We start from the raw sequence: 26,336 nt of genomic DNA on the forward strand, positions 1-26,336 counted from the left end.
TGGGCAGATGGGAAAAATTTTCCCCACCCCAAATCGGCCCTAAACCAGCCCAAAACCCACCCAAACTCAAACCCCGCCCCCAACATCACCGACCCCGCCTCCAACATCACCAACCCCGCCCCCAACGTCACCTCTGACATCGTTAGCCCCGCCCCTGACATCACCTCTGATGTCATTAACCCCGCCCCTGATGTCAACCCTACCCCGGAAAAGCTTCTATTGGACCAAATTGGACCAATAGAAGCCCCCGAAAAAAGCGCAAACCCCGCACAGCTGCAACGAAAAAGAAGCCCAATTTCCCGCAGCCCGCAGCCTTCGAAAATTTCCAGCATCCTGGCTTAAAAACCAGCCCAATTGGGTGGGAAACCCACCCATCTGGCAACACTGGAAACGGGGGCTAGCAATGTTTTCTTCTGTGTGCATGTGGGAGTGTGTGTGTCCCTGCCCTCTGGCCTCTCTCCCCTCCCCCCTCTGAGTCCTTCACTGTTACAGAGCCAGTGATTTGATTTCGTGCTCTGCTGTTTTCCTTCACTGACTGTGTTACAGAGAGGGCGGGGCAGACACTCATAGGGAAACCGGATATCTCGCCCCTTCACACTTCTGGCTGGAGGCTTCATAGAACGTTGGTGTTGCCTTTTATATAGAGAGATGTTAAATTGATCTGGCTAATTACAGCAAATATACCCCTTGTGATTTTGTAGCAATGAATATGCATGAGATAGATTTGCAAACTCTATCTTTATTGTATGCAAATCTATCTCATGCATATTCATTGCTACAAAATCACAAGGGGTATATTTGCTGTAATTAGCCAGATCAATTTAACATATTGTGGCTAATATATCTTGATTTTCTTCTTTTCTAATAATAAACTACTCATACATTATTTAATTAGTCAATTTGCATATATTATCATCCAACTTATTCAAATAAAATAACCATTACAAAAATTGAAAAAATACCAAACATATTACAAACAACAAACAATACCAAACAGATGATGTCCAACACTGTCCTTATGTATAATGTTTAATATATAAGGTCTCCTGAAGAAGTATGAAGGAAACAGGGCCAGTGTTGGGACCAGAAATGTTTGTGATTCGTCTGATGGAGCGTTTGGCATATCTTGCTCTTGATGTGCGACAGTGATTGATTCGTCTAACTTTGGACTTCCAATTCAGCTGTGAATAATTTGAGACTGGGAAAACAGTGTTTTTGACTCAGCTACAGTGAAGCTTTCAACTACTGATATATCGGTCCTTGTGTATAGGATTTATAAATGACCTACTTCAATGGTTCAATGCGATATCATGGAAGGAACTTTTTGATAATTGATTCAAAACAAGGACAGCGTTGGACATCATCTGTTTGGTATTGTTTGTTGTTTGTAATATGTTTTGTATTTTTTCAATTTTTGTAATGGTTATTTTATTTGAATAAGTTGGATGATAATATATGCAAATTGAATAATTAAATAATGTATGAGTAGTTTATTATTAGAAAAGAAGAAAATTAAGATATATTAACCACAATATTAGGATACTAGTAAAAAAGGCCCGTTTCTGACACAAATGAAACGGGCGCTAGCAAGGTTTTCCTCGGAGTGTGTATGTTTGAGAGAGTGTATGTGAGAGTGACTGTGTGTAAGAGAGAGAGTGAATATGCAAGTGTATGTGTGTGTGAGAGAGAGAATGAGTCTGGGTGCGAGTGTGTCTGTGAGAGAGAGAGAGTGTGTGTGTGAGAATGAGAGTGTGTGCAAGTGCGTATGTGAGACACAGTGTGAGAGAGAGAGTGTGTTTCACACACAGTGTGTGCGAGAGAGAGAGTGTGTGTGAGACACAGACTCTCTGTGAGACTGAGTTTATGAGACCGTGTGACACATAGAGAGTGAATGTGATACAGTGTGAGACATAGCGTGTGTGAGAGACAGTGTGTGAGAGTGAGAGAGAGAAAGACATTGACTGTGAGAGAGAGAGAGTGTGTGAGAGAAACAGTGTGTGTGTGACAGAGATACCGCCCCTCCTATCTGGTGTCAGCCCCCCCCCCCCCCCCCTCCTCTCTCTCTCTGGTGTCTGAGCGTTACTATGCAGGATGCTTAGCTCTGGCTGTGCTTCAAGGAACTGACCAATCCTATTTAATAGAATGCACCTCCAACATTCTGAAGCCGAGAAACCTCGTGTGGTTGGTCACTTCTGCTTGTGACGAACCCGGAAGTATGTGATGTCAATTCAGGAGATGGATACAGAGAGCAGGAATGCCTCAGCCATGCAGTCAGCTTCAGAATGTTGGAGGTGCGTTTTATTATATAGGATGCGTATTCATTGGGGATATCTTGAAAACCAGACTGGCTAGGTGTATCCCCAGCACTGGGCTGAGAACCCATGGCCTCGAGTGTATAAAAAAAGAGAAGTTTGGGCTGTTAAAATCTCTAGGAGTGAAGGAAGACACTTCTAAAAGAGCCAAGAAAGTGCAGGAGAATAGAAGAGAAAGCGCACCTCAGAGGGAACTAAGGACTGAAATATGTTGAATGCCTTTGATACTTTTTGCAACTATCTTACTTTGTTTTCATGCAATGTCTGCCTCATTGTATTCATTGCCTTGTTACTGTATATATTTGTGCACTTGGAAAGAATCATCTTATACCACATATCAGCCTCCCTCATTCATTTATTCTGAGTGATTTCATTGTATCTGCCCAGAGATTGTATGTCAGTTTAACATCCGCCCATCGGAGGACCCTGTGTGCCCAGGGAAAAGATTTTGAGGAGATTGGACATTTTGGCCACAGATACCACTGAATTGTTGTGTACCCGCCTCTCGGGTCACCTTCAACCTCAGCTTTCACAGAGAGATCTGTTACAGTTGAATGAACGCAAAAGTGGAAGATGCCTGACACAGTCTGCAGTGGCTCAAGAAATATTTATTAGTCCAGTAAATACAGCAAAAGAATGACGGTCACACCCAACACAGGCCCTGTTTCGGCACTTCAGTCTTCGTGGGGGGTTCAGCAGAGAGCAACTAATACTGTAAAATCAGGATGTGGTACATAAGAACTCAAGCAGTCTTAGGGTCCTTTAAAAACAACAGAACACAATCTTTCTTGATCAACTTGAAATTGCGTCAGGCATCTTCCACTTAAATGGCAGCAGTTTAACGTAGACCAAGACAGGGGCGTAGCCAGACAACAGATTTTGGGTGGGCCTAGGCAAGAAGTGGGTGGGCACCAAGTGTTCTCTCCCCCCCCCCCCCCCCACCAAAATATATCTCAGCTGGCAGGAAAATGCTTCTTTCCACCTTGGCAGTCCGCAGCAGGCATGCGTTGAAAACTGAGCATGCACAGGTGCCGGTATCATGGAGAGTAGCATTTTCGTTAACATCAGGGGGAAGTCTTCAGCTGGCCGAGCTTGAGATCCCCACCAGCTACCGCTAAACGTGTGCTACTGTTGGGTGGGCCTGAGCTCTAAGTGGGTGGGCCCCGGCCCACCCAGGCCCACCTGTGGCTACGCCACTGGACCAAGAACCTCAACCGACATGGCCAGGTTTTAAAACTTTGTCAGGGAGGAGGTTCAGAACCTCATGCAAACTTCGTTCTTCCTAATAAAAAATGGCCAGTTAAGTGATCGAATACAATTTACAGCTTACATTTTTAAGAAAAAGAACACAAACAAAAAATCACTATTTGAAAATATTACGGCACTGTGATTATGCCACTTTAAGAATTATATATTGGATCAATGACAGTTTGCACTTGGCTGCCTGAAACCTGTTTGTTGAGTAGCACAGTTGCATCAATTCTGAAGATCCTTCACAAAACAAACAAAAAAAACATTTAAGCTTTTTATAGCGTCAGTTTGTGCCTGGGAAGGTTTGTGATTTGTTAACATCCCTAATTTCAGGCAGGACTGGGCCAGCACAACCAGCTTTCCCTTCACACCAGTTGGGCATCACTGGAATGTATTAACTTGTGGCACATATCTAAGAAACCCCTGAACCCAGAGAAGAGTCAAAATTCATCTCTGGATGGGAAACAGTATAAAAGTATTTTAATAAATAAATGACTCTCTGTAGCCATAAATCTCATCTTCCAATGGTGCTCTCCCCAAGATCAGAGCAAGACTAAGATGGAGACAGACACCAGCCTATCTTTGGTCTATTATCTTCCTTAGGGCAAATGGGAACCAAAGAAAAAGAAAAAAAAAACAACCTTGCATCAGGGCCTTTCAATCACAGTTTCCTTAACTGCTGTCAGGATTATTTGCCAGGGACTTGCCCAACTAATGATTTTTTTTTTAATGCATGTGAAAGGCTAGGATTGTTTTTAACGCTCACACTGCAGGTTCATCAGCTGTACCTGTGATTTTAATTTGGCATACCTGCAGCAGTGAGAAAGAATGTCCTACAACTTCCCTCTCCATTCGCCATGATGAATCTTTCATAGCCAAATTGGAATTAGGAAATGCTACCACCCCACCCTGTCCATGAGTGACATACCTGATGCATCTACTAATGATCTGTAAATATGCCCAGTATTTTCCCTTTAGCTACTTGCAACCCTTTAATCACTCCATAATTATAATTCCTGCACACGTCCTTAATAAGCACAGAGAGGCTACATGACATGAGCAATAGTCGCCGAATACAGAGCTTGAACAGAGCCCACCAGCTTCCATGCCAAAGGAGTGGTCATGCTCCCCCACCCTAGCACACAGCACCACCTTGTGGGCTCAGGCAAGTCATACACCCTGAACAGCAGACCCCCTTGGGATAATTTATTTTTTTCATATTGTACCCCACACTTTCCCACTCATGGCAGGCTCAATGCAGCTTACATGGGGCAATGGAGGGTTAAGTGACTTGCCCAGAGTCCCACTAGAAACATTCCATGTAGAAGTCGGCCCTTGCAGATCACCAATGTGGCCGCGCAGGCTTCTGCTTCTGTGAGTCTGACGTCCTGCACGACGTCAGACTCACAGAAACAGAAGCCTGCGCAGCCTTCTACATGGAATGTTGCTAGTGGAATAGCAACATTCCATGTAGAATCTCCAATAGTATCTATTTTATTTTTGTTACATTTGTACCCCGCACTTTCCCACTCATGGCAGGCTCAATGCGGCTTACATGGGGCAATGGAGGGTTAAGTGACTTGCCCAGAGTCACAAGGAGCTGCCTGTGCCTGAAGTGGGAATCGAACTCAGTTCCTCAGGACCAAAGTCCACCACCCTAACCACTAGGCCACTCCTCCACTCTTATTTTATTTTATTTTCTCTTCTCTGTTTTATGTTATTTCTATTGATTACTAGTAATACAGAAACTCTCATATTGAAAGGCTGCTGGGACTTACCTGGCATTTTCAAAGAGCTTTATAAATGGCACGTGGGTGTGGGTATATGTACATTTCATTCCATTTTTTTAAAGCAAACTACAAATAACTTTCACAAAAGTACTGAGAGAACCATGATTCCTTTAACAATTTTATTTAACTTTCACAAATTTATACCACTTTTTCTATCAATGAAAACATCAAACACCATATGCACAGTAAAATTAATCCAGAAGAACACAAGCATTGCCATACTGGGACAGACCAAAGGTCCATCAAGCCCAGTATCCTCTTTCCAACAGTGGCCAATCCAGGTCACAAGTACCTGGCAAGATCCCAGAACAGAAAACAGATTTTATGCTACTTATCCTAGAAATAAGCAGTGGATTTTCCCAAGTCCATCTTAATAATGGCTTATGGACTTTTCTTTTAGGAAATTATCCAAACCTTTTTTAAACCTTGCTAAGCTAACCGCTTTTACCCCCCCCCCCCCCCCACACACACACACACACAGAGATTCTGAGATCCGCACCCAAAATAATGAACTAATGGGTTCCAATGATTTAATTATTGGAGTTAGCAAGCGCTTAATTATGATTATGATTTGGGCATCAATCTGACTGTGCGTTATTCTGTAACAATGGGTGCCTAAATTGGATCACGTGTAGCTCAACAGGGGGTGTGGCCATGGGAGGGGCATGGGTGGGTCAGGAGCAATCACAAAAGAAGCTGTGCAGTGTTACAGAACAGCAGGAATCCAGGCTTAACTTGTGCACCAGGATTTATATCAGGTTTCAGCTGGCATAAGTCCTCACACCCAAACCTGAGCGTGGAATTAGGTGCTCAACACTATTCTATAAAGAACGCTCATCCCAGAGTATCAATTTTTATCAGCGTCTAATATTCAGTGCCATTTATACAATTCTATAACTTGGTGCCAAGATGTAAGTGCCACGACGGGGCATCCTTAGTGCCAATTTCATAACAGCATTTAGGCATCTCTAAGCTGTTATGGAAATCCAGTGCAAAAGCTATCTTGGTGGGGCACAATTTTAGAGTGTGCTCAGGTTAATGCCTGACCTAAGTTGTGTGACTAAGGGGCTCATTTTCAAAAGAGAAAAACATCCAAAAGGGACATAAATATGTATTTAGACCAGTGGTTCCCAAACCTGGTCCTGGAGGCACCCCAGCCAGTCAGGTTTTCAGGCTATCCACAACAGGGGCGTAGCCAGACACCCAATTTTGGATGGACCTGAGCCCAAGATGGGTGAGCAGAAGAACCCCACCCCATCCCATAGGTGCTTTGGTCTCTCCTTCTCTTGCCTGCATGCCATATGGTCTCTCAAACATCCCCTCTCTCGTATACCTTTTAAATAGCAGATTTTCACCGGCAGCGAGCAGAAACTAATACACACTGCTCATGTTGGCCCCACAGCCAACTTCCTGTTTTTACATAGGTAGGAATACGTCAGAGGGAAGGCTGTGGGGCCAGTGCTTGCAACAGGCGAAGATCTGATATTTACAAGATATACAGGAGAGACAGTTGTTGGGAGTTTTCAGTTGGTGGAGTTTGGGAATCCCTGCCAGTCACATCATAGGTATGCTAGTACTGGGTGGGCCTGAGCCCAAAGTGGGTGGGTCTGGGCCCACCCGGGCCCACCCTTGGCTAGGCCACTGATCCACAATGAATATTCATGAGAGAGATTTGCATACAGTGGGGGCAGTGCATGTATATCTCTCTCATGAATATTCATTGTGGATATGCTGAAAACCTGACTGGCTGGGGTGCCTCCAGGACCAGGTTTGGGAACCACTGATTTAGACAGTTTTCTCACAAAAACATCCAAATTGGCATTTTCGAAAACAATTTTTAGACGTTTTTCTACGAAGTCCGTCAGAAGTGCGTTCAAATCACAAGCGGGGGAGGGGGGGGGCTGTCAGGGGAGTGTTAAGGGGAGGATCTGGGTTTTCCTAACACTTAGACGTTTTTCTGCCATAAAGGAACAAAACAAAAACATGCAAGGCTATAAGTTGGACATTTTGGTCTAGACCTTGTTTTATTAATGAATAAGCCACAAAATAAAAGTGCCCTAAATGACCAGATGAGCACTGGAGGGAATCAGGGATGACCTCCCCTTACTCCCCCAGTGGTCACTGCCCCCCCACCCCCTAAAATGTGGATTAAAACATTACTTACCAACCTCTATGCCAGCCTCAGATGTTATACTCAGGTCCATTAGAGCAACAAGCAGGTCCCTGGAGTAGTATAGTAGTGGGTTCAGTGCACTTCAGACAGGTGGACCCAGGCCGATACCTCCCCCTACCTTGCGGTGGAAACTGTGAACCTTCCAAAACTCACCAGAAACCTACTGTACCCACATATAGGTGCCCCCTTCACCCATAAGGGCTGTTGTAGTGGTGTACAGTTGGGGGTAGTGGGTTTTGGGTGGTTTTGGAGGGCTCAGCAGACAAGATAATGAAGCAATGGTGAGATGTGTACCTGAGAGCATTTATTTGAAGTCCACTGCAGTGCCCCCTAGGCTGCCTCATTGCTCTCCTGGGATGTCTGTGTAGCCAGAATACTAAGAACACTGGCTCCTCCTACATCCCCATGACTTGCTTTTGTGTATTTTTCACTCGGCCTTTTTTTTTCTTCAGAAAATAGACCAAAAAGATAAACAAACAGAGCACAAAATTATCTAGCAAATAGACATAAAAAAAAAGGATAGACATTTCTCTGTTTTGAAAATGGCTATATTCCTCACTTGAATTTTGGATGTTTTTAGCACTATCAGGAAAAGAGTACATAATCTTTCAAAAGAGTGCGCCTTTTTGAAAGCGAGTTTACTATTACCAAGAAGTGAAAAAAACCACACATTTTTGTGTGTGTGTGTGTGGGGGGGGGGGGGGTTGTGCTTGTTTTGGGGTTTCAATGACATATAACCAGAGCTTTTTTTGAGGGGGTACTTGGGGGTACTGAGTACCGGCACCTTTTCCATTGTCTGCTTATCAATAGAAATCAAACAAAATAAAACATGGAAAAGAAAATAAGATGATACCTTTTTTATTGGACATAACTTAATACATTTGTCTGCTAAAATTGACCCCTGGACCCCAAGTTTTAATGAAAGATCTCAGGCCCTACACACCAATTCTGCCTTGTCATAGATTCTGTGACTGGTTGCAGGGGACCTGGCTATTGTGGGGTGGGTCCCTCAGTAGTCACCCCACCCCTGAAAGGTAGCCTGTCATTTGAGTACCGGCACCTTTTACGCTAGAAAAAATGCACTGCATATAACAACATGGGACATGTCTTTAACGTTTCCTATTTTATCACAAACAACAACGAATCACTAGTGCTGTATAGAATAGCGCCTAGTGCTTATGCCCTGTCATGCATAAATGCCAGCATTCCGTAAACTATGCACACACTTGGGACTGAATTTTATAAATGGTGCTTAAAGTTAGACGCAGTTTCTAGAATGGTGCTTAGTGCCGGGAGCCGTCACAAACAGCGAAGATGACGTGAAAAAAGAAGAAAAAAAAGAACAGAAAAAACACACGATACTAAAAATGAAAAATAAAAACAGAAGACAACACAAGCAAAAATGGAAAAATACTATGTAGATTTATTGAGGTGATATGACTCGACACAGCTGTGTTTCGGCCCAATTGGCCTGCGTCAGGAGTCTGTTACACCATATGAATGTTATCTGGTGGTATCGGTCCTTGAATGCTAACGCTGGCGTGCCGATATCTGAGCGAAATACATATTCATTTCTTAAACCAGAATTTCCTTCAACGATTTGTGTCTAATTTTACACACAGCCTTTCTAAAGGCAGAGTGTTTGTGAAGGCACGTTCAACTGAAAACCCTTCAAGGACCGATACCACCAGATAACATTCATATGGTGTAACAGACTCCTGACGCAGGCCAATTGGGCCGAAACACAGCTGTGTCGAGTCATATCACCTCAATAAATCTACATAGTATTTTTCCATTTTTGCTTGTGTCGTCTTCTGTTTTTATTTTTCATTTTTAGTATCGTGTGTTTTTTCTGTTCTTTTTTCCTTCTTTTTTCACGTCATCTTCGCTGTTTGTGACGGCTATTGTTTTTTGCGAAGACAGGTTTCTTCTGTGTTTTTGATAGCTTAGTGCCGGGAACCATGACTACATTTAGGCATGACCATTTACACAAACAAAACCCTGCTGCAAATCTCCGTTCCTAAATCAAGCGCAGGTCCCCTTTATACTATAACAGCATGTGTAAATTATAGGAACGCCCCTGATCTGCCCCTGACCCGCCCATGGCTACGTTCCCTCCCCTTTTTTAGACCCATGCCTAAAATGTATACACATGTTAATTAAATCCAATTAGTGCCAATAATTGCTTGTTAAAATCTCAATTATCATTGCTAATTGGCTCATTAGTCAATTAAACCGTGCTCTCAAATTGGACTCACACCCAAATTTATGTGCACAATTTTTAGCACTTTTTATGAGATACTGCTGAGAAAATGTTGACAAATGCAAAGTAGTGCTCATTGGGAAGAATATTCCGAATCATAGTTACCTGATGCTAGGGTCCACCTTGGGGGTCGGCACCCAAGAAAAAGATCTAGGTGTCGTTGTAGACAATACACTGAAATCTACTGCTCAGTGGGCGGAGGTGGCCAAAAGAGCAAACAGGATGCTAGGAATTATTAGGAAAAGGGATGGTAAATAAGACTGAGAATGCTATAATGCCTCTGTATCGCTACATGGTTCAACCTCACCTTGAGTACTGCATTCAGTACTGGTCGCCATATCTCAAAGAAGATACAGCAGAATTAGAAACAATTCAAAGAAGAGTGACCAATATGATAAAGAGGATGGAACTCCTCTCACATGAGGAAAGGATAAAGAGGTTAGGGCTCTTCAGCTTGGAAAAGAGACGGCTGAGGGGAGACTCATTTTTGGCAAATCACGATTCGAAAGCGCAACACCACTTCGTGAAAAACTTCACTGGCTCCCTATCAAGGAACGAATAAACTTCAAAGCCCACACAATGATCCACAAGATCCTCAATGGAGAATCTCCAAGCTACATGTCCAACTTGATCGATCTCCCAGCCAGGAACTGGTCCAAATCCTCTCGAACATATCTCAATCTACATCTTCCCAACTGCAAAGGCCTCAAATACAAAACCTACTAAGCATCCAACTTCTCTGTTATAGGCAGCCAACTCTGGAACACCTTACCTAGACATATCCGAAAAACCAATGAACACCTACCCTTCTGAAAGCTGCTGAAGACTTACCTCTTCAAACAAGCCTACCCAAACGACCCAACTTAAGTCTCAAACCTAACCCACACCACCAGCACTACCCACATTCCAATCCTTCCCCCTCATCTCTTACTAATGTCCCACTCTACATAACTGTTATCTCTGTGCTACATTGTACCATACTCTAGTATTATCTCTCTGATACTTTGTACCACACTTTGTAAGCCGCACTGAACCTGCTATCGAGCGGGAAAGAGCGGGGTATAAATGCCACAAATAAATATGATTAAGGTCTACAAAATCCTGAGTGGTGTAGAACGAGTAGAAGTGAATCGATTTTTTACAGTTTCAAAAAGTACAAGGACTAGGGAACACTCAATGAAGTTACATGGAATACTTTTAAAACAAATAGGAGGAAATACTTTTTCACTCAAAGAATAGTTAAGCTTTGAAACTCTTTGCTGGAGGATGTTGTAACAGTGGTTAGCGTATCTGGGATGGACCTGGATGGACCCGGGGGGAAGCCACTGCTTGGTAGCATGGCTAAGCCTCCCCAGCCCAATCGTGGACTTCCATTTGCGATGCAGCCCGCCCGTGCGTTTTGACCTTTTATTTCCATGGCAGCGACATCAATGAAGAAAAAGACTTCAGGCTCGCCGCCAGCTTCTCCCTTCTCTCTGCACACAGTGTCCTGCCTTCTGCGGTGATGCATTTCCTGTTTCCGCGAGGGCGGGACACTGTGTGCAGAGAGAAGGGAGAAGCTGGCGGTGAGCCTGTAGTGTCTTTTTCTTCATTGACATCGCTGCCACGGAGCGTATGGAGGTACGCTCCGCCCCCTTTAGCCTCCCCAAACAGTTGGGCTACCGACTGTCTATGACTATTCTTATGTTCATGACTTGCCCAAGATCATAAGGAGCAACAGTGGTATTTGAACCCTAGTTTTCCTGGTTCTTGGGCTGCTGTTCTAGCCATTAGGCTGTCAGGATCTACTGCTTCATTTGTGATTGCAGCTGCTGTTTTCTGCCACCCTAGGTAGCCACCTTGTGTGCTTGATGGTTAAACCAGCCCTAGAGTTTAGGCCAATCAAACATATAAATGCCAAGTGACCGTACTCACTTGCAAATGCGCAGTACAGACTTCCCTCTCTGTCCCGCCCTCGCGTCAAGACATCATGACGTCAGAGGGCGGAACAGAGAAGGAAACGGAGTTGAATTGTCGGCCGCCGCCACCACTGCTGCCTGGAAAGGAACATCGCGCGAAATAACCTCCCCCCTCCCCCCCATCCCCGCTGCCACTCCCGCCCCCCTCCGTATCGGGCCCCCTGCACTGACCTGACAGCACCTCTCACCTCCGTGTGGAAGCGCTGCAGGCAGCAGCGGAGGGGGGAGGGAGCGGCGGCGATGAGGGTAGCTGGACATGGGGGGAGGGCAGGGGGAAGAAGCCATGGTTGCTGGACTTGGGGTGAGAGCAGGGCACAGAGGAGGGTTGCTGGACATGGGGGGAGGGGGGAGGCCAAGGGAAAGAGGAGGGTCGCTGGATATGGGGGGGGAGGATCGGTGGATGGGGTGAGGCCAGGGGAGAGGGGAGGGCTGCAATGCTCTCCCGTTTTTACGGGCTTAGCGGCTAGTATTAACAGAAGTTTACCTTAGTCACTTGGGTTTCAGCTCAGGTTATCGTTCTTAAAATCACAACTTACAAACCCTGGTAAGACTACAAGCTCTGGGAACACATTAAATTAGTCAGATGCTGATAACAGATATAACAAGAAAAATACATGCTCATATGTTGAACACATGGTTAAAAAACACAGAAACAGACTGAATTAGCACAAGTGATATATAAAAAGAATAATAAAGAAACACAAACTGCAAAAGGTATAGGAGAAATAAGTGAATTATATATATATAATTTATAAAGTGTAAACCGTTTTGTTTTTGCAAATGCAATAAATAACGGTATAGTAAATAAATAAACGATAAGTGACTTACATGGCACAGATTTTTCTTTTTAAAAATTGAAAATGATTTGAATATATATGTATCTGGCTGAGAAGTTATTCTAAATTAAAGTCATAGGCTTTGGTCCCAACCAATTAATTATTCGGCGCCACACGGATGGATAGTGCAATAATGTTAAAAAAGCAGTGCACTGCCTCTCAAAACATCTGGGCAGCTCACTAAGGGCATCTTTTATCAATTTGTACTTTGAATGGGCTCTGTCGGCATTCCTGTGTGGGAAACGCTAGCGCGGCTTCAGGGACCCTATTAGATCATAATGTAAAATAAACCACACCTATGCTGAACCTTGATCTAATCACATGATCAACCTCAATATAAGTCTCTTACATAAATGGAAAGAGGAACACATGCCATGATACATAGTAACATAGTAGATGATGGCAGAAAAAGACCTGCACGGTCCATCCAGTCTGCCCAACAAGATAACTCATATGTGCTAATTTTGTGTATACCCTACTTTGATTTGTACCTGTGTTCTTCAGGGCACAGACCGTATAAGTCTGCCCAGCACTATCCCTGCCTCCCAACCACCAGTCCCGCTTCTCACCACCGGCTCTGGCACAGACTGTATAAGTCTGCCCAGCACTATCCCCGCCTCCCAACCACCAGCCCCGCCTCCCACCACCGGCTCTGGCACAGACCGTATAAGCCTGCCCAGCACTATCCCTGCCTCCCACTACCGGCTCTGGCACAGACTGTATAAGTCTTCCCAGCACTATCCCCACCTCCCAACCACCAGCCCCGCCTCCCGATCTTGACTAAGCTCCTGAGGATTCATTCCTTCTGCACAGGATTCCTTTATGCTTATCCCACGCATGTTTGAATTCCGTTACCGTTTTCATTTCCACCACCTCCCGCGGGAGGGCATTCCAAGCATTCACTACTCTCTCCGTGAAAAAATACTTCCTAACATTTTTCTTGAGTGTGCCCCCCTTCAATCTCATTTCTACCAGAGGTCCCAAAGGACTGTGCAAATCAGTCTTCAATCTCTTGTTTAAACTACCTAATATCAGTCTCCAGTCTGAGGTCCTATTGCACTCCACTGGTCCAGCAATAGAAAAAGAGCAACTCTTTGACTCAGCAAAATGAGTTTCTTTTTTTAATGATGCAATGGAGAGCAATTGAGTCCCTTCAGAATGAAAAGCCCTAAGGGGTCTGTAGATCTTCAAGACTGTACTGAACTAAGGGTCAGGCATAGCAGACCCTACCACAAATGTTCCAGTAGAAATACATATCTTTAGCAGCATCTGCTACCCAGATATATACTGTTACTGGGACCAGTCAAAGACCAATAAAAATCACCACAGACTATCTCTGAAGTAGTGACCATGCATTTAATTACTTTGTGATTTCTATGGTTTAACATACCACAATGATCCATCCTAAATACCAGACAAGGAAACGCTACCAGAACCAGACAAAACCGAACTCTCTATACCCGACTGCTTCAATCACTCTGTCACTAATGAACGTTAACACACTACCACCTTATTTCTCACGCCGGAAATGAACTGATTATCTAACTTACTCTATAACTTACTCTATCTTTTATGAACTTTAATGCAATACCACTTTGTATTTCTCATTCCGGAAATGGCGATCTCCATTACGGCATAATGTAAGCCACATTGAGCCTGCAAAAAGGTGGGAAAATGTGGGATACAAATGCAATAAATAAATAAATAGATAAATAACACATTATTTTACTAGAATCTTTTTTCGTTTATTTAGATGTTCATCATTGTTTTTATCTTTATTGATGTTTTAGTAATATAATTAACTCCCAACTCTTACTCACTTGTTCCGTACCCTTATTTTATTATCCCCACCTTAGTAACTCCCTTATCTCTTGTTTGTCCTGTTTGTCTGTCCTAATTAGATTGTAAGTGCTGTCGAGCAGGGACTGTCTCTTCATGTTCAAGTGTTCAGCGCTGCGTACGTCTAGTAGCGCTATAGAAATGATAAGTAGTAGTAGTCTTTGGCATTCCAGAATCTTGCTGCTCTTTGGGGTTCTGCACAGAATCTTGCTACTCTTTGGGATTCCGGAATCTTGCTGCCCTTTGTCCTTATCCCTTATTTGTCCTGTTTGTCTGTCCTAATTAGATTGTAAACTCTGTCAAGCAGGGACTGTCTCTTCATGTTCAAGTGTACAGCGCTGCGTACTTCTAGTAGCGCTACAGAAATGATAAGTAATAGTAGTAGTAGATTTTGTATTTATGTCACCCCACCAACCCACTCAATTATGAACTCCCACCTTCTATAACTACCCTAATCACTCTCTTCCTTCTTCTTTTTTTCCCTTCCTAATCGCTACATGAGATCCAATGGCACTGGAGGAGGTTTGACAGGGGGCTTTGTCAAAAACAAACCTCTCATGAAACGCATGACTGTATCTGATCTGATATCCTGAAATGACAATGTTAACAAATCTATGTAAGCCACATTGAGCCTGCAAATAGGTGGGGGAATGTGGGATACAAATGCAATAAATAATAATAATAATAATGTTTATTTCTGGATACCCCAGGGGAAGTGTAGGTAACGTCAAATCTACCCATTCTTCTACCATTATTAAACCTGGGGACGTATGATTGTTTGCAGGTGTAATGCACTGCCATTAATGTAAATATAACATTTTCCAATTAGCAACTGCAATCCTACGTGTCAGGGTCTGGGCAGGGCTGGGTCTGCTCGCACGCTGTGAACTACATCCTAGGAGAAATTTAAGGAGCTCGAATCCCCGGCTCTGTTACAAACTCTCAGTTCTAATTCCCATCTCTTCCACTGATTGTACAATCTGAAAGCCGGGTTCCGTTATCTCCTTACATCATCTGTACATTATAAACATCAACAATAATCGCTTTCGCGACCGGACGCAGAGAAGCCCCGCCTCTTATGAACTATAGTCGACGAGGCCACATCCTGCCACTACCAAGATGGCGGTAGGAGGTTGTCAGTGAACGTAAGTGCGCGATGACGTAGGAAAAGAGACAGGCCTCCGGTGACGTCAAGTCAGGTTTGTGTTCTTTTAAGGGACAGGCAAGACAGGTGAACTCGGCAGTAGAGGTAGTGGGATCCGCACCGGGAGCCCGGTGGCAGATCCTTAGCGGTGGTGGCTGAATTTGCACCAGAAGCCCGGCGGCGTTAGATCGGCAGGGTTGACATTGGCGCTGGGAGTCCTGCAGCAACTGTCTAGCCCCAGCGTTGTGGACAGGTGAGCAGATGCTTTGAACCTCTTCCCCGCAATGCTCAAGGCTGCGGTGTGTGGCAGGAGGATGTCAGATTGGCCTTTAAACGCTGCTGTTAATGCTCCTCAGTATCTTTAAGAGAGTGGCAGGCATGGCGTGTGTGGCACTGAAACTCTGGTAGTGCCCCCCCCCCCCTCCTATTCATTCTCAAATGGGATTCTTGGGTGCACTTTCTATCGCACTTATAAAGATCACAGATGTCCTCAAGGGCCCCAGGGTGAGAGAGGTACCATAGATGGTCCCAAAGCCCCAAGGTGAATGTCACTGATGGTCCTGGAGAACCATGGTAGCCCTTGGATTTCCACTTTTGTGCCACCCTAAGAAGGAAAGGACTCAGGAGTTTGGAAAGTTTCTTACGTCATCATGTATGTTGGTCCAAAAGGAAACTTTTCAAGGACCTGCAATTCTATCTGCGGCTGGCCTAGGAAGGTGCCCTGGGACTGGGTTTGGGTGTATGGGAGGGGAAGTAATGAGTTATTCATCTGGCAGGCCAGGCATTTTCCTGGACAAACCTCCTTATCTGACCAAAGATTCAGAAAGGCTCCTTTTAATGGAAGAGAGTATGATTGTTTGGGGGGGAAGGTGAGAGGGAGAAGGATATGGAGGAAAGAGACAACATTGCAAGGAGAGATGTAAAATCCGGTACATAAAGAACGCACCAAGGATCTGCCCTGGGCAATTTCCGTTTGAGTCTCAGTTATGATTTGTCTTCCAGTTCAGCCTGCCTAGCCAAGGGTGGGGGCCCTCAAGATTACCCAATCTTATCATGTGACTGGATAATTTCTGTATTTTCAATTCCACATCGTGTCTCTCTCAAGCTGATGATGCCATGAGGGCCAGGATTATTGTTGCCGGGGAGGGAGACATTAACCAGAGTAGGAGTTGGCATTGAGGCGAGTACACGGAGTAAGTTGGCATGTGCCACAAGGGGACTTGCCCTACAGGGTGGGTTTGAACTCAAGAAGCACTAGACCAGGGGGTGGACAAACTTTATATACAGAGGACTGCATGAATTTTATTTATTTATTGCACTTGTATCCCACATTTTCCCACCTATTTGCAGGCTTGTTATGGCATCACCATTTCAGGGTACAAAGGTTACAATTGGTGTTACAAAGATATCAAGGATAACAAGATGATCTATTCAAGCAGCTATAGAAAGAAGACAGTCAGAATAAGGGGGGAGTGGTAATGTATTGTAGTTAGGTATGGGTTCTCGTGGTAGGCTTTGTTGAAGAGAGAGGTTTTCAGCGATTTGCGAGCGAAAGTTAATTATTTCGTTATTTGTTTACAAGTGATTTGGTAGTGAGTTCCATAACTGTGTGCTCATGTAGGAAAAGCTGGACGTATGTGTTAGTCTGTATTTTTATCCTTTGCAGCTGGGGAAGTATAGATTAAGAAAAGTGCGGGCAGATCTTTTGGCATTTTTCTCTCCTCACATGCTATTCTTGACCCACTACAATCTGGTTTTCGCCCTCTCCACTCAACCGAAACTGCGCTTACTAAAGTCTCCAATGACCTATTACTGGCTAAATCCAGAGGTCAATATTCCATCCTCATTCTTCTTGATCTTTCCGCTGCTTTTGACACTGTCGATCACAGCATACTTCTCGATACCCTGTCCTCACTTGGATTCCAGGGCTCTGTCCTTTCCTGGTTCTCTTCCTACCTCTCCCTCCGCACCTTTAGTGTTCACTCTGGTGGATCCTCTTCTACTTCTATCCCTCTGCCTGTCGGCGTACCTCAGGGTTCTGTTCTTGGTCCCCTCCTCTTTTCTATCTACACTTCTTCCCTTGGTTCATTAATCTCATCCCATGGCTTTTCCTACCATCTCTATGCTGATGACGCCCAAATCTATTTTATTTATTTATTTATTTATTTATTTATTGCATTTGTATCCCACATTTTCCCACCTTTTTGCGGGTTCAGTGTGGCTTACAATACATTATGAATAATGGAAATACAGTTTGTTACAATTCAGGTTATGGATTACATTGTGAAGAGTTAGACGAGTCAAAATCAAATTCGTTAAGGAGTAAATCAATTGAAAGAACATTGAGACATTGGAAGGAGACAACGGGAAATTAAGGGGCGCTATATGAAGCAAATGGTATACATTTTCTGTGAGTAAATGTTTGGGTGTGGTGAGATTAGGGTTGAGAATTCATAAGTTGGTGTATTGATGTATTACTGAACAGTGAGTGTGAGCTTTATGTGTTGTGGTTCTTTCCGTAGATTTTATCAAAAAGATGTGTCTTCCGTGATTTACGGAAGTTGGTTTGTTCGTAGATCGTTTTCAGGTTCCGCGGTAGTTCGTTCCAGTACTGCGTGCTCATGTAAGTAAAGGTTGATGCGTGCAGCGTCTTGTATTTCAGGCCCTTGCAGTTAGGGAAGTGGAGGTTGAGGAAGGTTCGGGATGATCTTTTAGCGTTTCTGGGTGGTAAGTCGATTAACTCAGACATGTAGGCTGGGGCTTCGCCGTGAATGATTTTGTGGACTAATGTGCATACTTTGAACGTGATGCGTTCCTTGAGTGGGAGCCAGTGTAACTTCTCTCGTAAGGGTTTTTGCACTTTCATATTTGGTATTCTAAAGATAAGTCTGGCTGCTGTATTCTGGGCTGTTTGAAGTTTCCTCAAGATTTGCTCTTTGCAGCCTGCGTACAGTGAGTTGCAGTAATCCAGGTGGCTGAGTACGAGGGATTGTACTAGGCTGCGGAAGACGGATCTTGGGAAGAATGGTCTTATTCTTTTCAGTTTCCACATGCAGTAGAACATCTTTTTGGTTGTGTTGTTTGCATGGGTTTCGAGTGTTAGGTGTCGGTCGATAGTAACTCCAAGGATTTTTAACGTTTCTGAGATTGGAAGGCTTAGGTTAGATGTATTTATGGCAGTGAATTCATTCGTGTTGTATTGGAAGGTAAGTAACAGGCATTGAGTTTTTTCTGCATTTAGTTTCAAACGAAATGCATCTGCCCAGGTGTTCATGATGCGTAGACTTTGGTTGATTTCATTGAATATTTCTTTGATGTCTTGTTTGAAAGGGATGTATATTGTTACATCATCGGCGTAGATATATGGGTTGAGGTTATGGTTTGATAGGAGTTTTGCCAAGGGAGTCATCATTAGGTTGAAGATGGTTGGTGAGAGAGGTGATCCTTGTGGTACCCCACATTCAGGTGTCCATGCGGCAGACGTGGCTGAATTTGATGTGACTTGGTATGAACGTTGGGTTAGGAACCAGTTTAGGACATTTCCTCCCATGCCAAAATATTCAAGTATGTGTAATAGGATTCCGTGGTCTACCATATCGAAGGCACTAGACATGTCAAATTGTAGGAGGAGTATGTTGTTGCCGGTTGCAATCATTTGTTTGAATTTAGTCATGAGGGTAATTAATACTGTTTCCGTGCTGTGATTCGATCGGAATCCTGATTGGGCATCATGTAGTATTGAGTATTTGTTTAGATAGTTAGTGAGTTGTTTAGTTACCATTCCTTCGGTTATTTTGGTTATTAGTGGTATGGATGCTACTGGTCTGTAGTTGGTTATTTCCCTTGCGCTTTTCTTTGTGTCTTTGGGTATGGGGGTGAGTAAAATCTTTCCTTTTTCTTTTGGGAAAAGTCCGTTTTGTAGCATGAAGTTTACGTGGTTTGTTAGGTCTATTGTGCTGATTTCATGAGGTTATTTGGGCATATGTCTAGTTTGCAGTGGGATTTGGCATATCTTCTAAGTGTTTCAGAGATGAGGTCTTCTGATAGTAGTTCGAATTCGGTCCAGGTTCTGTCTGCTGGATATATTCCGTCTTCTGGGTCTAGACAATCTAGGAGTGTGGCGTAATCAATAGGGCTGGTAGGTATTTGGAGTCTTAATTTTATTATTTTCTCCTTGAAGTATTTCGCAAGGTTGTCAACGTCTGGTATATCTTTGCTGTTGTTTGTGACTGGTGTGGTGTCTAATAGTTTGTTCACGAGGTAGAAGAGTTTGTGTGTGTCTTTGTAGTTTGGTCCTATCATTGTCTTGTAGTGTAGTCTTTTAGTCTGTTTTATGGTATATTTGTATTTCCTCCGAAGTAGTTTCCAGGCATTTAGTGTTTCTTCATCTCTTTTTTTTTGTTCCATGCACGTTCTAGTTTCCTGACTTGTGTTTTAAGCTTTTTCAGCTCTTCGGTGAACCATGGGTTTGATTTTTTTCTGTGTGATGTTCTGGTTTGGATTGGGGCAATTTTGTCTAATGTTGTTGTGCATAAATCGTCCCATTCTTGGAGGAATTGGATGGTGTCAGCATTGGTTGACCATTCGTTCTGGTAGATCTGTTGCCAAAATGTTGTGGGGTCTATTTTTCCTCTCGTGGTGTATGTTGTTCGCTCATGTTTGTTGGTTGTGTTTATGTGTGTTTTTTGCCAGTTGAGAGAGACATTTGCTTTATAGTGGTCCGACCCCTGATATCTCACCTTGCATCCAAACCAAAGTTTCAGCGTGCTTGTCTGACATTGCTGTCTGGATGTCTCAACGCCACCTGAAATTAAATATGACCAAAACCGAGCTTCTCATTTTCCCCCCCAAAACCCACCTCCCGCTCCCCCCCGTTTTCTATTTCTGTTGATGGCTCTCTCATTCTCCCTGTCTCCTCAGCTCGAAACCTTGGGGTCATCTTTGACTCTTCTCTCTCCTTCTCTGCTCATATCCAGCAGATTGCCAAGACCTGTCGTTTCTTTCTTTACAACATCCGTAAAATCCGCCCCTTTCTTTCCGAGCACTCTACCAAAACCCTCATCCACACCCTTGTCACCTCTCGTTTAGACTACTGCAATGTGCTTCTTGCTGGCCTCCCACTTAGTCACCTCTCCCCTCTCCAGTCGGTTCAAAACTCTGCTGCCCGTCTCATCTTCCGCCAGGGTCGCTTTACTCATACTACCTCTCTCCTCAAGACCCTTCACTGGCTCCCTATCCGTTTTCGCATCCTGTTCAAACTTCTTCTACTAACCTATAAATGTACTCACTCTGCTGCTCCCCAGTATCTCTCCACACTCGTCCTTCCCTACACCCCTTCCCGTGCACTCCGCTCCATGGATAAATCCTTCTTATCTGTTCCCTTCTCCACTACTGCCAACTCCAGACTTCGCGCCTTCTGTCTCGCTGCACCCTACGCCTGGAATAAACTTCCTGAGCCCCTACGTCTTGCCCCATCCTTGGCCACCTTTAAATCTAGACTGAAAGCCCACCTCTTTAACATTGCTTTTGACTCGTAACCACTCGCCTCCACCTACCCTCCTCTCTTCCTTCCCGTTCACATTAATTGATTTGATTACTTTATTTATTTTTTGTCTATTAGATTGTAAGCTCTTTGAGCAGGGACTGTCTTTCTTCTATGTTTGTGCAGCGCTGCGTACACCTTGTAGCGCTATAGAAATGCTAAATAGTAGTAGTAGTAGTAGCATTTCTGGGTGGGAGGTCCATGAGTTCAAGGCTACAATGTTACGTAATATCAGAACCGGAAACGCACAGAGCTCTATAGACCTGCGATCAGTTAAATGTGGCTACTCTGAAAATGTTTGCATTATACAGTATTTACAATTGCCAAAACTCTTCCCATGGTCTTGCAGGCCATATAAAATGCAATGGTGGGCTGCAGGTTACCCACCCTTGCACTAGTGAGTGTGAGGAAATGTACAGATTGCAGGGCTCCAATTAGCTTCCACTGGATTATATGACACAAATGCGCCTACGGCATTCTAGTGCTATGATTGGTTTACCCTCATTCATGAGACACAGCCCAGGTACGTGAGAGGCGATGAAATTGCTGTTCACCACTAATGGGTATATCTTGTGTAGAAGTAGTGGCAAAATGTGAGCACTGCACCTCACCCTTCAGAAAACCCCAGCTTCTGGCTAAAATTGTTAGGGAACCTGGTTGGGTTTCCAGTTAGCCTCATTTTTCAGGACACGCTGATCCAAATCGCGCCTGCACGGACCTGTAGTCTTGCTTTACTTGAGGGAAATCAAAATAGAAACCAGAAGTGAATCAGCCTGCCCTGAAAATTTGGAGGCAGATGACAACTGTTACCTGGAGGCGGGGGGGACAAATGAGCCTCATGGGGTTTGGGCTATCTCGTGTATATTCATTGGGAATATCTTGAAAATCTGACTGGCTAGGTGTGTCCTGAGGACTGGATTAGCTGAGAGAGACCTGGAGGGGCATAATCGAAAGAGACATCCAAATAGTTTTGATCTGGGCATCCTCGCACGTCCCGATCCCCGATTCTCTCTGGCGGTGGTCATTTCGGTTCGGGCACCTTAGTCGTGAGAAGGATGCCCATCACAAAATCTGAAGAAAAAAAACGTTCAAGTGTTCATCAGGGACGTCTTTTTTTTTTTTTTTTGAGTGAAGGACGTCCAAGTGTTAGGCACTTGAAAGGACATCCTTGACGAGCACTTGGACGTTTTTTTTCTTCCGATTTTTGCGATGGGCGTCCCCCTCTGCATGGGTCCCGCTCACAGCAGCCCCAACGAGAGGTGCAGACCTCCCGTTAGGTTTTCCACGGTGCATGGGGTCGGAAACGATAGTGCATCGCATTCACATTATAATAGTAATTAGCTCATTTGCATTCCGTTTTCATTAGCTGCTACCGTGACAGGAAAATGGCTCGGAGAACCCTTTTGTGCATGTCCCGGTTTACTACTTGCGCGCTAAACTGGCTAGAACCAGTTTAAAAACCACGTTGCTGGCTCATTAAGTTTAGTGCATCTGGCCTTTGGTCTCTTCCCCTTTTGCTCAACCACTTGCCATGCAGTCTCGCAAACCCCCCTCCCCCTGTGTACCTTTTAAATAGCAGATCTTCACCAGCAGTGAGCAGCAACTGACTTGCTCTAGCCCCAAAGCATTCCCTCTGATGCTTCCTGTTTCCACATATGCGGGAGTACATCAGAGGAAAGGCTGGGGGACAGCACAAGGAATGTGCATCAGTCCCTGCTCACTGCCAGAGAAGATCTGCTATTTAAAGGTAATTGGGAGGGAGAGTTGTTGGGAGGTTTTGACTAGTGGGGCTTGGGGATTCCCCCCATCATAGATGTGCTGTTACTAGGTGAGCCTGAGCTCAGAGTGGGTGGGCCTGGGCCCACTTGTGGCTACACCACTGGTGCTTGAATTGAGTGGGTTTTTGGGTTTGGCTGATTGCAATGATAACCTGTCTCTGAGTGCCGATAACTTCCTTGTGCTTTCTCTCTCTCTCTCTCTCCTGCAGACATGGGTGCAACAGAACCCCTCAGTCCCCTCTCCCGTTGGTACATGTATGCCATTCATGGCTACTTCTGCGAAGTGATGTTTACAGCAGCCTGGGACTTCACACTAAAGCGAGACTGGAAATTCCATGGCGTCACCAGCGTCTGGGCGCTCTTTATCTACGGCACCTTCATGTTGGTGGTAGAGAAGCTGTACCTGCGGCTGAGGAACCGCCATGGCACCCTGGTGCGCTGCCTGATTTACACATTCCTGCTCTACCTGTGGGAGTTCACCACTGGCTTTGTCCTGCGCCAGTTCAATGCCTGCCCCTGGGACTACAGCCACTTTGACTATGACATCATGGGACTAGTAGCGCCAGAGTATATGGTCTTCTGGTTCCTGGGCACGCTTATCTTGGAGAAGATGGTCATCTGGAACATTCTCCGCCTGCGTTTTGACGAGGATGGGGAGCCTGGCTTCCCAGGACAGTCTGTGATGAAGCGTCTTGACTGAGGGCTCGGACCTGTGGATCAGTAATTGCACTTGAGACATTCCTGTGAATTTTTTCTGGGACCCATAGAAAGGTGTCAGCTGAACCTCTTTTGATCCTTGCTGGAGATCTTTCCTATACTTCTGCCTTTATCCCAACTTAGTTCCCTTTCTCTCTGACACCTCACTCCATTGACTTGGAGCTGTGGCTCAGGAGGGAAAACTGGAAGGGGCTGCTGGCTCATTGAAGGGGGTCCAGTGGTCCTTTCATTGCTCTGACTCTTTCTGTTGGGATGTATTTTTCACAGCACTTTGCAAGCCCCGGTGCAGGAACAGCCCCTTCCTCACCAGTGCCTCTTAGAACACCTCTATTGCCTTTTACAACCTTGCCGGGCTCAGAGACTGATATTCAGGGGCTGTTTCTGTGGGAGCCCCTGCCTCTTCACTGTTTCAGCTCTTGCTCTGGGCTGGTAAATCCTGCCTATGCAGCTGGTTGCTTATGCCACCAGCATTTGGTGTGATTTGAAATTGTTTTGCCTGATTTTGAAACTCTGCTAATGAGTCATTGGTAATTCTGTTGTTCTCTAACACCACCCTTCATGCCTGTGATGTCTCTTGTGTTCTCTACCCTCCCCACCTACAGTGCCAACTCCTTCCCTCTCCTAATCTGATAACCTAGCCCCAGCCTTCCTGACCTCTCACAGTAACCTAACAGAATGCAGGGCTGCCCAACCGTTAGGCAAGAGTAGGCATTCGCCTAGAGGGGCAGCTTCTTAGGGACAGCAAAGAAGCTCAAAGAACCATCAACACGTACTTTAACATGCATTTGATGGTGACTTTAATTATCAAAATGTTGGGGAGGGGAGCAGCTGCACGATTGGGACCTGAAAGTTAATTAAGAGGGGGCTGTAAGGCGCCTGCTACCTTTGTACTGACTCTTACAGCATGGGAAAACTCTGATCCATTTAGGGTTGTCAGAACTCTGACGCTCCTCTGGGATCTGCTGCTATTGGTTTTCTCATCCCAGGGCTCAGCTTGCATCACCTCTTTTGGCTAAGATCTTGTGACTCCTTTGCGGACACTTCTCTTTAGCCAGCGTAATTTGAGCTCGCCGTAGGGACAAGGGGCATCACAAAGGAAGGAGTAGATGAGTGTAGGAAGGGAAGAACGGAAGGAGTCCTCATAATTAATCCCACTCACATAAAATTATTTTAAACATTTTCTTTAGAAACGTATTGCATTTCACTGGGGTAGATCCCACCTGATACTAGCAGATACAGCCATGTAGCATACAGTGAAAAACGGGTTTAATCCTGCCTCTCTCCTAGCCCTCAGCTTGCTGCACTCAAATTTTCCTTTCTGTATTACTGGGAGATGAAAGTATAGGGCAAACCAGGGCCCAAAACACATGGGTGCTAAGCTGAAATACCACCCCAGAAGACTTTGCATGGAGCAGCACCATTAATTGTTAGTCAGCGTGCCAAAACCTTGGGCCCATATTACATTAAGGGCTGAAATCTTGCTGAGTGGGCATCAGAGTGATCAGGCAGCATCCTGCAGAGAAATGGACCATCTTAGAAGGCCCTAAGTCATCTCTGTACTCAAATTGGGAAGTCATGAACCAACAAGGTGAAGCAAGAAAACTCCACAAGACCTGACACCTGCGACTGTGGTGAGAAGGCAAACCATGCAGTGTTTCTGGTGTTCCCACTGCTTGTAGTGAAGTGTGCTCAGCCGCGAAAAGAAAGCCGACTCTGCTGAAGTAACCACTGAGGCTTTTCTCCCAGCTCTGTGGGTAAAACTGCCTCGTGACTTGGGGCCCTAAATGTAAAGAGAGCTGGGGAAGGGGTGCATTTTAATTTAACGTTTCATATTTATTTTTTATTCAGGTTGTAGAAATAATATGCAGACCTGAATTTTTATTGTATATGAGGTAAAGTAAATATTTATATATTCAGACAGGAACAAGTAAAACAGACTCTTAAATAAACAGAACTCTAAAACTTTGTGTTGGATTTTCTAATTCTACAAATGCCAATGAAAGCACGGTCATGTTCTCCAGCTATTGGATGTCATTCAAGAAGGAGACAGTAGGTGGCGCAGTTGTCCACAGCAGGCAATGCAGGAGCCCTGTTAACTTGGACAAGTTATTTTTGTAGAAAGGATGAGGAGGCGTAAACCTGACCAGCACCATCCTTTTCCCCCCTCCCCCAACACGCACTCCTTTCTTTCCCCATCTGCAGCAATGTTTCAAAATGATTGGGGGTTTCAAACTACTACTACTACTACAAATCATTTCTATAGCGCTACCAGTCCTAGGCAGCGCTTCACAATCAAACAATTCAAATTACCTCTCCCTGGATCAGGGGCATAGCCAACCCTCCAATTTTTTGGGGGGGAGGGACCCAGGGGTTGACTGAGGGACAACCACCCCCCCACACACACACACACCAACCCACACACACGTACCCATTAAAAATATATTTGCTGGCGGGGATGCCGAAGCCCTGCCAGGCAAAGAAATTCAGTTCCTGAGCGGCTCCCTTCCTCCTTGTGCTGCTGCTGTAATGTGGAAATTGGCGGCGTACCTCCAGCCGTCGACTCTGGGACTCCCCGAGCAAGCACAGTTCTTGCCCGAACTGAGCATGTGCAGGGAGAAGTCCTAGTGTTGGCGGCTGGAGGTATGTCGCCAACTTTCGCATTACAACAGCAGCACAAGGAGAAAGGGAGCAGCTCGGCACTGAATTTCTTTGGCTGGTGGGGCTTTGGCATCC

The 26,336-nt window shown here is 44.8% G+C and overlaps 1 protein-coding gene across 1 annotated transcript; it reads left to right on the forward strand.

Moving 5' to 3' along the window:
• Positions 1 to 15,633: 15,633 nt before the first annotated feature.
• Positions 15,634 to 25,993, forward strand: LOC115480550 (transmembrane protein 229B-like). Its single transcript, XM_030219305.1, has 2 exons — positions 15,634 to 15,819; positions 23,096 to 25,993. The coding sequence occupies exon 2, from the start codon at positions 23,098 to 23,100 to the stop codon at positions 23,584 to 23,586; it is 489 nt and encodes a 162-aa protein (XP_030075165.1). The 5' UTR covers positions 15,634 to 15,819; positions 23,096 to 23,097; the 3' UTR covers positions 23,587 to 25,993.
• The last annotated feature ends 343 nt before the right edge of the window (positions 25,994 to 26,336 follow it).

Source organism: Microcaecilia unicolor, chromosome 11 (assembly GCF_901765095.1).
Source record: "Microcaecilia unicolor chromosome 11, aMicUni1.1, whole genome shotgun sequence".
NCBI classification, from domain to species: domain Eukaryota; kingdom Metazoa; phylum Chordata; class Amphibia; order Gymnophiona; family Siphonopidae; genus Microcaecilia; species Microcaecilia unicolor.